At 48.9% G+C, this 15,267-nt stretch overlaps 1 protein-coding gene across 2 annotated transcripts; it reads right to left on the reverse strand.

Annotated features, from left to right (window-relative positions):
• Positions 1–1,552: 1,552 nt before the first annotated feature.
• Positions 1,553–15,004, reverse strand: pip5k1aa (phosphatidylinositol-4-phosphate 5-kinase, type I, alpha, a). 2 transcript variants are annotated; one of them, XM_066721331.1, is made up of 16 exons: positions 14,069–15,003; positions 10,849–10,883; positions 10,632–10,724; positions 10,399–10,529; positions 9,860–9,977; positions 9,555–9,707; positions 8,325–8,624; positions 7,979–8,196; positions 6,636–6,719; positions 6,449–6,497; positions 6,235–6,319; positions 5,867–6,037; positions 5,576–5,708; positions 5,405–5,467; positions 5,232–5,301; positions 1,553–3,177 (listed from the first exon to the last, which is right to left on the reverse strand). In XM_066721331.1, exons 1-16 carry the CDS (start codon positions 14,112–14,114, stop codon positions 3,175–3,177), a joined length of 1,752 nt encoding a protein of 583 aa, XP_066577428.1. In that variant the 5' UTR covers positions 14,115–15,003; the 3' UTR covers positions 1,553–3,174. The 2 variants fall into 2 exon arrangements, with proteins under 2 accessions (XP_066577428.1, XP_066577427.1); XM_066721330.1 differs by lacking the exon at positions 1,553–3,177 and having other exon boundaries at positions 4,411–5,301; positions 14,069–15,004.
• Positions 15,005–15,267: the final 263 nt, after the last annotated feature.

Genomic DNA, 15,267 nt, shown 5'->3' on the forward strand with positions numbered 1-15,267 from the left:
AATGGGCTACAAGACCATCGCCAAGCAGCTTGGTGAGAAGGTGACAACAGTTGGTGCGATTATTCGCAAATGGAAGAAACGCAAAATAACTGTTAGTCTCCCTCGGTCTGGGGCTCCATGCAAGATCTCACCTCGTGGAGTTTCAATGATCATGAGAACGGTGAGGAATCAGACCAGAACTACACGAGAGGATCTTGTTAATGATCTCAAGGCAGCTGGGACCATAGTCACCAAGAAAACAATTGGTAACACACTACGCCGTGAAGGACTGAAATCCTGCAGCGCCCGCAAGGCCCCCCTGCTCAAGAAAGCACATGTACAGGCCCGTCTGAAGTTTGCCAATGAACATCTGAATGATTCAGAGGAGAACTGGGTGAAAGTGTTGTGGTCAGATGAGACCAAAATCAAGATCCTTGGCATGTCTGGAGGAGGAGGAATGACCCCAAGAACAGAAAAGAAGAGAAAAGGACCTGCAGCAGCAATACCATTACATGACATTACATTATCATCCAGGGCGACTTACATTTGTACCCATTTATACAGCTGGGCGTTTTACTGGAGCAATCTAAGTGAAGTACCTTGCTCAAGGGTACAACAGCACTGCCCCACCCAATACCCTGTGCTTCAATCCGCCAGGATGAACACGACACTGGCCTGTCTTTGTGGAAGCAAGAGGAAGATGCAAAAACCCAGGCTGTAAGGGATTGATCAAAGTCCAATGCCAAAAGTGCAGTGCGAACGGAGCCAAGGTGTACCTCTGTTTCTGAACTGTTTTATGGAGCCACACACAGTAGAGAACAATGTCAGGACTGGATAGTCAGGATAAAAGACTGTGAGGACTGATTTAAATCTGTCCACAGTGTTACTACATTTCATGAATGAATGCATTTTTTTCTCAAAGTTTTTTTTCCATTCTGTAATTGAACAATGATACTTCCAGGTAACATACCTACAAATATTTTTATTTTTTATTTTTTCCTCCTTTATTTCATAATGCGTGCAATAGAGGGTAAAATGATTTGCAGATAACTCTAAATCATTAAAAGATATCTGCAAATCATTTAAAGATATCTCTAAATGTACTTTTAAATAAGACATCTTTAAATGAATTGAAGTTCTCTCTAAATGATAAGTTGGCTTGCCATAGCGATAAGCTCTGCTACTGGGTCACCTTGTCAACAATACTAAAATAAAGTGCAAATGGCTGACAGCAAATGCCCCAAACAAACACAAGTGTCCACCTGTATGGTACCAGAGAGGGGCCGAGAGTTGAGCGATAGAAAACCTGCACAACTGCACACACACACATACACTGGACAGATGAACTATAACGTCTTTAAAATCTGTATTGTGTTATTCAGTATTTTTTTCATGAAGTAGAACTGCAACTGTGTACTAGTTAGAAATGAGCTGAGTAAGTCACCACACGGGGGCACCAGCATTGAGTTGAATCGGCTACATATGCACAGATGTGTGTGTGCCCTGTGCACTGTTGGGCTTCGTGTTTCTAGCCTGTGTCTGTGCAGAACGCCGACACACAAACAACCAAGAGTTTTATTTTGTACGGTTTTATTTTCAGAATATAGAAAACGGCCGAAAATCTGCATCGTCGTCGTGAACACACAAAAAACGAGGAGAGCAGCAAAAAACGTAGAAAACGGAAGCGAGACGCAACAACGCACAAAACCGCCAGCGATTCGGCCCAGGACGCCGACTTCCCTGGATCCCGAACTTCCTCTCCCGGGAACGAGGCAGGATTTACAGTTGGTGGTTCCCAGGAAAAAAAAAATTAAAACAGCCATAAAAAGTTCCACTGAATTGTCTTTACAAAGTTGTATTGATACTGATGTTTACAGGCAGAAAGAGAAGCACCGAGAGAGTAAGCACAAACAAAACAGCAATAATAATCTTGATCTTGCTGGTTTTTGTTCCAACTGAGCCCTTAATTACTTAATTAACATTTATAATCCCTCATTTCAATTAACCAATTACCAAAAAACTGCAGGGCAGGGTAGTCAATTACTATCAACACCATTTTTTTTCCCTGTTTATCTTCTAGCTGCACCTGCCGAGACACAGAGTCACTTAAACATGTCACCAGGTACTAACAAGACTAATTAAGCGATGCCCCACTTCGGTAAGATTTATAGCAATGTTCTGGTTCTCATTCCACCTTGAGCTGCTAATTAGTTAATTAGCCTAATCACTTAATTGGTTGAGCCCCTATCCCAGCTGGATTCAAAGCCCTTCCAGGACAGCCAGCTGCTTAATTGGATGAGGGGATTGTCAATTAATCAATTAACCATATGGCAGTGTTTAAATCCAGCTCTTGGGTGCAATGGAGTGACCAGGCCTTATTATTAGTTCAATTAAGTAATTGAGAGACTCCTTTTTCGTCCCCAGATTGATGGGGATGGGGGAAGAATGGGAGCTGTGCTATATCATTTTGTATGGCACTGCACTTATTACCCTACAGTGTAGTGTGCTTGCCCTGCACTCCACTCCCGTACTGCAGTTTACCGCGCTGGGCCGACATCCCATGACCCCGTTCCGTGCCTCCCACAATGCACTGCAACACTGTGAAAAAGCCACACACATCGTTTTTAAGTTACAATCATAATCCGAGGAGGAGAAACGAAATAACAGATAGAATACTAAACAATAAAAACGATGAAGGGGAACAGTCCCCCAGGGGGGTAGTAATGCCAGCTACCCTGGAGTTGCTTGGCCTCGACTGGCTATAGTCTAGTCGAGTCCGGGCATTCTGGAGCAGGGCGCTTCATTAAAAGAACATATTTACAGATATAAAACACAACAAGGCCACATTTGATCTCGTAACGGTCAGAGGGGATGTAAAGATCAGACTGTCACTATATATATATATGGGAGAATGTCTGTGTTTAATGTAGCTCGGAGGAGAGAGCATACTGCCCCGCCCAGTCTAGTTTGGCTGGCTCCGTCCAGAAGAGAGTCCTCTCTTCCTCTCTTCCCTCTCTCCCTCCCCGCCTGTCACCGTCTTGGCCTGAAGACCGGTTGGGTGGGAGCGCTAGAACTGCTCACCCGGAACCAAAACAGTCTAACTGTGGCGCCAGCTTCATTATCTCCTCCTCTTCCTCCTCATCCGTCCATCCTTCCTTCTCTTCTGCTGCCGCAGGTTTTTCCAGCCTCTCTCGCTCACTGTGAAGACAGGAGACGCAGAGAGGGAGCCGTGAGGCGCCGCGCCGACGAGGGTGTCTCTGTGCCGTACTGTGGCCACCGCGGCACAGAAACTCAACAGCACACCACACAGAGGGTTTACTTCCGCTCCCATTTTCAGGAATAAAATAAAGTATTGTTGCACATATATTTGCCTGGAGATTAAGATGATATTCATGTATATATATATATATATATATACACACACTCACCTAAACGATTATTAGGAACGCCTGTTCAATTTCTCATTAATGCAATTATCTAACCAACCAATCACATGGCAGTTGCTTCAATGCATTTAGGGGTGTGGTCCTGGTCAAGACAATCTCCTGAACTCCAAACTGAATGTCTGAATGGGAAAGAAAGGTGATTTAAGCAATTTTGAGCGTGGCATGGTTGTTGGTGCCAGACGGGCCGGTCTGAGTATTTCACAATCTGCTCAGTTACTGGGATTTTCACGCACAACCATTTCTAGGGTTTACAAAGAATGGTGTGAAAAGGGAAAAACATCCAGTATGCGGCAGTCCTGTGGGCGAAAATGCCTTGTTGATGCTAGAGGTCAGAGGAGAATGGGCCGACTGATTCAAGCCGATAGAAGAGCAACTTTGACTGAAATAACCACTCGTTACAACCGAGGTATGCAGCAAAGCATTTGTGAAGCCACAACACGTACAACCTTGAGGCGGATGGGCTACAACAGCAGAAGACCCCACCGGGTACCACTCATCTCCACTACAAATAGGAAAAAGAGGCTACAATTTGCACAAGCTCACCAAAATTGGACAGTTGAAGACTGGAAAAATGTTGCCTGGTCTGATGAGTCTCGATTTCTGTTGAGACATTCAGATGGTAGAGTCAGAATTTGGCGTAAACAGAATGAGAACATGGATCCATCATGCCTTGTTACCACTGTGCAGGCTGCTGGTGGTGGTGTAATGGTGTGGGGGATGTTTTCCTGGCACACTTTAGGCCCCTTAGTGCCAATTGGGCATCGTTTAAATGCCACGGCCTACCTGAGCATTGTTTCTGACCATGTCCATCCCTTTATGACCACCATGTACCCATCCTCTGATGGCTACTTCCAGCAGGATAATGCACCATGTCACAAAGGTCGAATCATTTCAAATTGGTTTCTTGAACATGACAATGAGTTCACTGTACTAAACTGGCCCCCACAGTCACCAGATCTCAACCCAATAGAGCATCTTTGGGATGTGGTGGAACGGGAGCTTCGTGCCCTGGATGTGCATCCCACAAATCTCCATCAACTGCAAGATGCTATCCTATCAATATGGGCCAACATTTCTAAAGAATGCTTTCAGCACCTTGTTGAATCAATGCCACGTAGAATTAAGGCAGTTCTGAAGGCGAAAGGGGGTCAAACACAGTATTAGTATGGTGTTCCTAATAATCCTTTAGGTGAGTGTATATTCTTATAAAACACGGTCACATAAAACGAGTCTCTGAAATATTAGTCTATCCAGCCCCTGGAATTAAAGGGGAGGTTTCTACACTTTACAGCACAGAAGTCACTTAAATTCCCCTTTAAAAGCCGTTTCATTTACATGAAGGCAACACTGCAGATTTGCCCGTTATCGCTTGGCCAGCGATTAAACCATTTTACATTGTGATGCACCTTGTAAACATGAGTCTCCTTCATAATAACAAGCGTTATTAAACAATCAATACATAATTTTTAAGCTATTACATCATAATGACAACAGCATATAGTACTATATGTCTGTAAAAAGGGGCTCTCTCATATCTCAAGAGCACAGACAGAAAATACAGCACCTTCCCTTTAATGAGCCTGAGGCTGCGTCATTCAGCGCCTTATGCTATTGGCTGATCGACTAATATTTCAGATAAGTGACATCATCAAATAGCGCCAGACTGGGGAAGCGGTGTGCGGCGACGGCCATGGGAGTCGGGAGCCGCCCTGGGAAGTGTGTAGTGCTGGGGCTGTCCGCAGCTCGGCCCCCCCGGCGGTGCCCAGGTCGGAGGTCACGGGGTCAGAGGTCAGGGGGGTTACGTACAAAGGAGATGTCAGTCTCCAGAACGATGTCCGTCAGGGAGAGGGCGTTCGCGGGGTCTGCAGTGGCTTCACTGAGAGAGAGGAGGAGAGAGAGGGAGCTTAAACTCTCACACTTATTTACAGTCACTCACACTTTCTTCGCTCCCTCCATCCCTCCCTTCCCTGCGGTGGTACCTGTGCTGTGAGCCATGGTCCTGCTCTGTGCTGGCAGACTCGTGCACGTCCACCCCAACTGACCTGGACAGAGAGAGAGAGAGCGAGAGAGATAGAGAGAGAGATTGTGAATGATAGGAAAGGGATGGGGGGGACAGAGAGAGAGACACAGACAGAGGGCAGGAGACAGACCTGCGAGGCGGGGGGGAATGCTGCCCAGCACTGCCAAGCGACGAGGTCGACAGGGTCGTCTCCACAGAGTCGCTGATGACCTCATCTGGGGGCGGGGTCGTGGGGAGCAGGTCAGGGCGGCCCGACTGCATGCCTGACAGAAAATCCACAGACAGCAAATTCATTATTCCACACAGTACTGCCCTGCTCCCTCCCCGTACCCATTCCCTCCCCAACTCTCTCTCCCCAGACTCTCCCTTCCTCCCTCCCTCTCCCTCCCTCCACAGACTCTGCCACCTCCCCCTCACTCACCGCTCTCCCCCGCCACCTCACTGCTTGCGTGCTGCAGATGCGAGTGGTACACTAGTCTGGGCTCCAGCTGGGTGTGGTTAGGGGGCTGCTGGGAAGCCCCTGCGCTTGACCCTCCCCGTCGCGTCCCCCCCAGGCCCCCGCTTCGACTCTTCTTGGAGGGTGAGGGCTTCACTGCACCAGGAACAAGGGAGAGAGGAAAAATTTTAAAAACAGTAAAAGAGAGAGAGAGAGAGAGACTGTGTCAGACAGACAGACAGGTACATATAGAGAGAGAGACAGACAGACGGGAACACAGAGACATACAGAGGCAAGTAAACAGAGACAGACAGACACTGAAACCGAACTGCAGACAGAGACACAGCTCTTACGTGGTATTTTCTTGAATACAGTGTTGCACATGAACCTCTGGAAGCGTTCAGCATAGAAACCCGGCCTGTGGACTGACACCGTGTCCTGAGAGAGGGAGAGAGAGAGACGAGAAAACTGTAGTCACAAATGTAGTTTCCGCAGCCGACCAGAGGGAGAGGGGGGAGAGGGGGAGAGGGGGAGGGAGAAAGGAAGAGGTAATCCAGGGAGACTCACCCCATCGTGAACCAGGGCTTTCCAGGAGTGCTCCAGCTTCTTCACAAACCTGCAGAGAGAGAGAGAGAGAGAGAAACACCACAGATCAGGCCAGTGGACAGTGGTCAGAGGACAGTGAATGGTCAGTGGACAGTGCCTGTGTGGGTGGTCAGTGAGTGGACAGTGGTCAGTGGACAGTGGTCAGTACCTGTATGACTGTAGGATGTCAATGATGCCGATGTAGACAAGCAGTCTCTCCCCCTTGGCATTCTTGGCCGGGATCCCGCCCATCCTGCAACGCACAACACCGTTACACAACACTGCTACACAACACACACCAGCATTAATTTCATACGAAAACTATGGCAAAAAATATTCGTCAATGACCTATTTTCAGTAACGAAAACTATGATGATAATGAGACTAAATACTTTGAAAACAACGATAGCTAAAAAGAAATGCCTTCTAATGTTAGTTGACTAAAATTGGACAAAAATGAAAATGAAACAAGACTAAAGGACATAAATTACAGTATTTTGCAAGGCAGCTGGTCAGATAGCTGTTTCATGGTCCAGTCATAATCATGCATGCCTTGACTTGGTCATCGGATTTGTGTAGTGCAGCTTATCCCAGTTCTGCGCAGATCTGCGCTGCTCCACCAATGGGACCGGTGGGATTCTGCAGCTCTGCGCAGAGCCGCGGAAATCTGCGCAACAGAATGCGACCCAATTGTACACAAGCATGTGTTTTGATAAACGTTGAACGCACTTGGTGTGGTTTACTGTGTTGGGCTTAATGTGAAGTTGATACATATTGTGAAGTTAAATCGCCTCTTCTTTTGTATACAGGACTGGTATACAATTAGTAAACTAATTAGTAAAGTTAGGATCTAATTGGTTAACTTATAAGTACAGTAAGACAAGTTAAGTGCTTACAGCATGAAGCACAATTCACGCTTGACTACAGTAGAGCTTAACAATATGCTTATGCTTGTAATATCACTGTAAACATGCAGTATTTTGTGTATCAGTGGGGGGCATGTTTGAAAATGAAATGTTAATGCAACAGCCATTTGAAATGTTAATATTGTCAGTGAATGTGCGCACTGGAATATGAAAATACAAATGGCATGGTTATATTTGCATTCAGACCTAAATAACGCGTGCATTAATAATAAAATAAAAAAATGTAACCATGGGATTACATTTGCAATTGAATAAAGTCCATAGATATGCATCCATACTGTTCTAGTAACTCTATTCTTATTGTGACTCGAATACATTTCAAATTAAGTCAATCAATGTTTGTTTTGCATCCATCCACTAATTGATGTAAACATCTGGACATAATGCATAATGGTGATAAAGAAAGTAAAACAAATTACACTGACTAAACCTAGACAGGAGTTTTCATCAACTAATATTAACTAAAACTAATGAAAGATGAAATAACTACAAAGTGTCTAACACTGAGAAGCATTTTAGTCGAAAGAGTAAGACTAAAACTAAATCTAAAAGAGCTGCCAAAATGAACACTGCCACACACACTCACTTGTCATCCGTCTCCACGGTGCCCTTGCCCCTGGCCTCCCCCTGGATGGACTCCACAGCTGTAGAGTACAGGGCCTTCTGCGCCCGGTGGTCTGGGGTCACCGCCCTGTCCGGGCCCCCCGCCGGCCCCCCACTGGCCCCCCGCTCCCGCTGGGCCTGCTCCAGGTTGTGCACACCCACCAGCAGGCTGTAGTCCATGATCTTAAAGCTCTGCAACAACTAGAGGGGTGGAGAGAGAGAGAGATGGGGTTAATGCAATGACAGAGAGAGAGAGAGAGAGAGAGAGACACACACACACACACACACACACACACACACACACACACACACACTCTGTCCCCCCTCACCAGGCAGTCCCGCTGGATGGTCTTGCACAGGGCATTGTACATGTCCGTCTCCAGGAACAGCCCGTCTGGGACGTCCTGGATGAAGTCCAGGTCCTTGCAGGTGGGCACGGCCTTCTCGCGCTCCTTGGCTGAAGCGCGGCGCTTGTAGGTGGAGCCCTTGAGGTCGTACTTGTGGTGCATGCGCACGGCGCGCGGCAGCAGGTTGTTCATGACGGCGATGCGGATGTTCTTCCCCCCCGCCTGAACGCAGTAGAGTCCGTAGAACTTGGGCAGCAGGGTCCGCTTGTTCTGGTTCAGGTTCTGAGAGTGGGGGGAAGCATAGGCAGCACAGGTTATTCAAAGGGACTTATATAATATTCAGTTGTGGGCCGACACCTGGCAGATGAAATTCAATGTGGACAAGTGCAAGGTAATACATGCAGGTAACAAAAATGTCCACTATAATTACACTATGGGAGGAACAGAACTAGATGAAGTAACGCATCAGAAAGACCTAGGAGTCTATGTGGACTCCTCACTTTCTCCATCCAAACAGTGTGGGGAAGCAATAAAAACGGCAAACAGGATGTTAGGGTATATTGTCAAAAGTGTAGAATTGAGAACAAGGGCAGTGATGTTCAGACTGTACAATGCGCTAGTTAGAGCTCATCTGGATACTGTGTACAGTTCTGGGCTCCACACTTCAAGAAAGATATCGCTGCTCTAGAGGCAGTTCAGAGGAGAGCAACCAGACTTATTCCAGGTCTGAAGGGAAAGTCCTACTGAGAGACTGAGGAACTGAACCTTTTCACCCTGGAACAGAGGAGACTACGTGGGGACTTGATCCAAGTCTTCAAAAATCATGAAAGGCATCGACCACATCAAACCAGAGGAGCTTTTCCAGATCAGCAGGGACACACGCACCCGGGGACACAAATGGAAACTGGGCTTCAAGGCATTCAAGACAGAAAACAGGAGACACTTCTTTACACAGAGAGGCGTCACAATCTGAACAAACTCCCCAGTGATGTGGCTGAAGCTGAAAGTTTGGGAACATTTAAAAATAGACTGGATAGGATCCTTGGATCACTCAGTTATTAATGGACACCAAACAAGCACGATGGGGCGAAAGGCCTCCTCTCGTTTGTAAACTTTCATATGTTCTTATGAGAGGGTGTCAGTCGGTGTGTCAGTCACTTAGTGTGTCAGTCAGTGCCAGCGTGTCAGTGCCAGTGTGCCGGTCCCTCTCACCATGAAGTAGCCCGGCAGCAGTTTCTGCAGGAACTCGGCCTCCTTGTGCTGCACGGTCTTGATGATGAACTCGTCGTCACTAGACACGTAGAACAAAGAGCCGCTGGCCCCCGAGTTGGACAGCTCGATCAGCGGCTGGCTGCACAGGGAGCACTGGCCAAGGGGGGGGGAAGATGCTAGTTAGCCATACTGTACCCCCTCTCCTCCTTTCAACCTCCCCCACTCTCTCCTTCCCTCTTCTCTTTTCTACCCTCCCACCCTCCTACCCTTCCACCACTCTCCGCCTATTCCTCTCCCCATCTCACCATGTAGTCGTCGGGCCGGATGCCGAACAGCTCTCTGAAGTAGCGGAAGGCGATAGGAGCGTAGGTCTTGAAGCGGAAGTCGCTGTACTGGTGCGCTGGGGTCAGGTTACTGCCCTCACTGTGAGAGAGAGAGAGAGAGAGAGGGAGGGAGGAGAGGGTGTGAAGGAAAATTAATTACAAGGAAGCATTAAAAAATATATACAAAATACAAAAAAGCGAGAGATGAGAGACACCCTCAGAAACACACCCACACCCAGATACTGGCAGATACAGCCACAGAAACACCCTCACAGAAAAACACCTGCAGACACACCCACACAGAAACCCAGAAACACACCTAGATACACCCAGACACACACCCACAAAAACCCAGAAACACACACCAGACACACCCAGACACACACCCCGACACACCCACCAACACCCAGAAACTCACCCCGACACACCCACAAACACACACTCGGATATACCCAGACAGAAACACACCCAGACACTGGAAGACACCCAAGCCCGCCCCCTGACACCCCCCCAACACCCACCCAGGGAAGAAGATGCTCTCCACGACCACGAAGTCCTGCATCAGCACATCTCTCTCGGCCTTCTGGCTCAGGCTGCCCACCGTGTGAGTGATGCCCAGCTGGATGGCCCCCTTCAGGGCTGAGGATGTGGTCTGGAGAGGGAGGGGGAGAGAGAGGGAGAGAATTCATCAGTCTGCCTTGCTCTCGCCGTGCTGTGCTTTAATGCACCTCCGTGTCACCGGCTGACCTCTGACCTTTTTGTAGGTGGTCTCACCAGTGGGGTTGACACCCCGGTGCCCGAGCTTCTTCATCGTCTGAGAGCTGGACAGTCCCGACGAGCTGGGGGCCTGGGGGTTAATAACATGGAGTGAGAGGAGACAGACAGAGTTGTACATTCATACACACGTTGCACAAATCTGGTATGTTACACAGGTATAGATCGGGGGGGGGGGGGGAGTGTCACTGGCTTACCTCAGTGGGGGTCGTCATCCGGGGTCCACTGGGGCCTGAAAGAGAGGGAGGGAAAGAGAGAGAGTTACCCACAGAGAGTCACAGGAGAGAAGAAAAAGCGAGAGAACATAGAAAGATAGGGGGGGGGAGAGAGAGAGAAACCAAAAGAGAGATTATGATCAGACAGCCCACATTCCAGAGAATCTTCTGTGAATCCGCATCCATGACAACCGTTACCGCGACAACGACAGCTGCGCCCGCACCAATAACGACACCGCACCGCACCGCACCGCACTCTATAGACAGCCCGACCCCACACACACCGGGGCCTCCAGCTACGGCCGCTCACCTCAGGAGAGGAGAACAACACAGTTCGGCGCACAATACCCCCATATAGGTTTGACCCGAGTCACTGAGCGGAGAGAGATGGGGAGTGGGGGAGGGATATAGAAGAAAAAACATCAATATTATTGTCCGCTGAAGTATCACAGACCATGGGAGAGGCCACCGAGAGAGAAAAGGTCAATATATCAAAACGATAAATATCCTAATTAAAAAAGAAAAAACTGTAGTAATAATCTTGTATCTCCTCTCAAATCTTCCACTAGGACAAATCAATCAAGTAGATTACAATTAAGGGTCAAGGACAATTACCAGTCAATCACAATCCATAAGCCACTTACACCCCACTGCAAGTCACATTAAAATCAGCCCAACGTGAATTCTGAGCGCGGAATTCCTCAGGCTGGAATTCTCAGAATGGAATCTCTCTCCTCCCTATAAGGCTACTGCCACACCTGGGCAGAATGCACAGCTGGCCCTGGGTGGGCTTTTTTCCCCCCAAAAGCAAAACATGAGCCAAACACTGAGTCAAAAATGACTCTGGAGGAGAGAGCCATGTGCGCTGTGGAAGTACACACATGCCTGGTGCCAACGCCTCCCCCTCTCCCTCTCTCCCTCTCTGCCTGGTTGTCTGTAGATACCTTTGGGCCACACTCACACGCATGCTGATGGACAAACTGAGACACGGGCTGACGTACACACGCTCTCACTCCTCTGACAGTCCCCCCGCACTGCAGCAGCTCCTCCCAGTAGAGTGATAAGCTCGCCACGCCAAAAGACCATGTCTCCCGACGCAGAACATTTTCCACTGTACCGATTTCACAGAGGGGCTACGTCACAAAGAGCCCCGTGATACACACACTCACCACACACCCACACACGCACACAGTGTACCTGTGTGAGGGAAAAGCAGTCTCCAGAACGGCATCCTCAAGTCTGGGAGGAGAGGACAAGGTCAGTTACTCCAGAGATACCTAGAGCTCAGACCACAGTTACTCACAGCCCAAGGCACTCAGAGTTAGTGTCAGAAAAAACTAAGTTATTCTAGACATACTCAGAGCTCAGACCAGTTACTCACAGCCCAACTCCACACTTTCCTCTAGAGCAGGGGTGGCCAACCACGTTCTTTGAGAGCCGCAATCCTGCAGGCTCTCCAGGTCTCTCTAAACCACCAATCATTGGATACTGTGGATAATTAAAATCCACAGGGTTAGCCACCCCTGCTCTAGAGATACTCAGAGCTCAGACCAGTTACTCACAGCCACACACCACACTTTCCTCTAGAGATACTCAGAGCACACATTTCTCCAGTGATACTCCAAGTCCAAACCATGCTTTATGCCAGAGAAACTCAGACCACACTACACTCCAGTCCAGTCCTGGGGGGCCACAGTGTCTTCTGTTTTTTGTTCCAACAGGAACTACTTAAAAAATGTCATTATGTACTCAGATAGGCTTATCTAAAACTTCCATATTTTATTTTTATAGCCAATTGGTTGATTACTCAAAACATAGAGCTTTTCAGAGTCTTAATAGAAGTGTTAAAGCCATCCAGTTAATTGTTTAATTAGACCAATTAAGGGCCCAAGTGCTGGGCTGGGCTGGGCTGAAACAAAAGCCAGCAGACACTACATCTGCAAAAGTGTGAGGACATGGACTCCAGAACTCCTCTCACTGCAGACCACTTACTCCAGCATTACTCATTCAGACCAGGTTACTCAGAGCAGCTCCTCTCACACAGGCGTACACAAGACATCACAGTTCTGGAATCTCTCCCTCTCCCGGTTGCCAAGGAAACCGCTCCATTGCACAACAGCGCTGTCATGCAGGCCTGCTCCTACACACCCTGCTCTCCACTGGCCTTTCCCCCTCCTTTTCACTCTCTGGGTTGTCAAAACAGTCTTTTTTTTTTTTTTTTTTGGTGGGTCTGTCTAACTGTCCACCCTCTGTACAGACACCTCCACCAGAGAGATGGAGGCACAGACAGACAGAGAAATATGGGACAGACAGTGAAAAATGGGACTGACAGAGAGACAGGTAGAGAGAGCAGACAGGCAGGCAGAGAGTGCAGGTCTATATTTAACTGTATTTCTGCACATTTAGCAGCCCATCCCAGAGCTGTATTAATAAACCGAGGATGAGGGGTAAAAATAGAGCCCTGCAAGGACACAGGGGAAGGCCGACACACCGCAGCCTGCAGAGATACAGTCCAGGAAAGCAGGAGCAGAGCTGAGACCCTGCTGGACTGGACTGTGTCTCTGTAGGACCAGGGCTGAGACCCTGCTGGACTGGACTGTGTCTCTGTAGGACCAGGGCTGAGACCCTGCTGGACTGGACTGTGTCTCTGCAGGACCAGGGCTGAGACCCTGCTGGACTGGACTGTGTCTCTGCAGGACCAGGGCTGAGACCCTGCTGGACTGGACTGTGTCTCTGCAGGACCAGGGCTGAGACCCTGCTGGACTGGACTGGACTGCATATTGAATGGGTGGGACTAATTAAACATCCACAGGCCACTCAATTGCAGCGATTCGCATTGTGTTCTGCGGCAAAAGTGTTGTTGGTTGTGTTGTTTTTGTTCCAACTTAATCGGTCATCATTTCCGCGGGCAATACGGTCGTTATAGACGTATGTCGACCGGGAGTCCAAACAGGCAGGATGACATAACAATCGTTGATAACAATGAAGGGGGGGATGGGACCCAACAACAACAACAACAGCTTCAATGCAAACTTTTATTGCGTTTCGTTTCTAGCGATTCCTACAGGATACTATCCCAGCTGGCACCAATCACCCCCACTAACACAACACAACCCCTGCCGCCCCAACTCCGGCTCTGTCCGACCACGTCTCCCTGCTCCCGCCTGCTTCCCCACGGGTGTTGCTGTCTGTTGCACTGTACCTGTGGGAGCAGTCGATCCCGAAGCCGCCGGCCCCGCTGTCGCCATCTTGCCACCCCCGGAGTCGTGCGGCCTCGGTTTTTCCTAGGCGCTCGATCCGACTCAGGCGGCGCCTAGTCCGGCTGCTGCCCGGCTGTCTTTGCCGCGGTGCGGGTTGCCTCCTCTCTCCTTTCTCCCCCTTTTTTTTTTGCCGATTTGTAATCCCGGAGAAAACACAAACGAGGACGGCACACCCGGCCCCACAGTCACTCTTTCCCTCCACACCACATTCCCCGGCACTGGAGAGGAAGATGAATGGAAAATAAAACCCAATCTGGGAAAAGTCCTGCTTGTGCCAATAATATGATTAGATGATAATAAGATGATCCGACGAAAAAGGGAAAGTCACAGCAGCTGCTCTTTCAGCACCTCGTCCGGAGACATAAAAATAAAAAGCGCTCCTGTTTGTTTGTTACTCTGTCCCCACGTCAACGGCTGTAAACATGTAAACAATGACGCCCTGCCTTAACATACTAATAAAACTACTACTAATACTAATGCATTGCAGTAAACTATGTACACTGATGCCAGCTTACAGATCACACTGTGGTGTTATTGTAGTCCGGAGCGATTTCCACAAAAACAACCCCCTGCTCAATTAGCATCAATTAGCGCGTCTCGGCGCCGGTCTTGCGGCCGCATATATGAATAGTAATGCGTCTTCCCCTCGAAACCAAACGGTGAGAAATCAACCCCAAAAAACAACACGTGTGACGTCTTGTGTCGTGATCTAGTCGCGTCCCCCGTCCAGGCGAGGACTCCGCTTCCGTGGTTTGCCGCGGAGACGGGGAGCTGCTGGCCGGATCCACTGGCGGCTGCGGAACAGGCCGACCCCGGCGCGGAGAGGGACACTGGCGTGGGAGAGGGACAGGGGGACGCTCCCGGTGCTGCGCATGCGTGGAGCGGCGAGGGGGACAGACGTTGCGGGGCAAAAGGGGATAAGGACGGGTTTGAGTCCAAGTGACCTGCCCAAAGCCTCATTCAAATGGATTTAGATGCACTTTCAGAAGCGCAATCTGGATGCGGTTTGACTTTTAATTGTGTTGGGTGGTCCTGCAGAGACAGTCCAGTCCACTGCAGTCCAGTCCAGGAGGGTCTCCAGCCCGGATTGCGGGTGCAGAGAGTGACAGCACATCCCCTCTCAGCACACGGAGCAGCACTG

Source organism: Amia ocellicauda, chromosome 14 (genome assembly GCF_036373705.1).
Source record: "Amia ocellicauda isolate fAmiCal2 chromosome 14, fAmiCal2.hap1, whole genome shotgun sequence".
In the NCBI taxonomy this organism is placed as follows: Eukaryota; Metazoa; Chordata; class Actinopteri; order Amiiformes; family Amiidae; genus Amia; species Amia ocellicauda.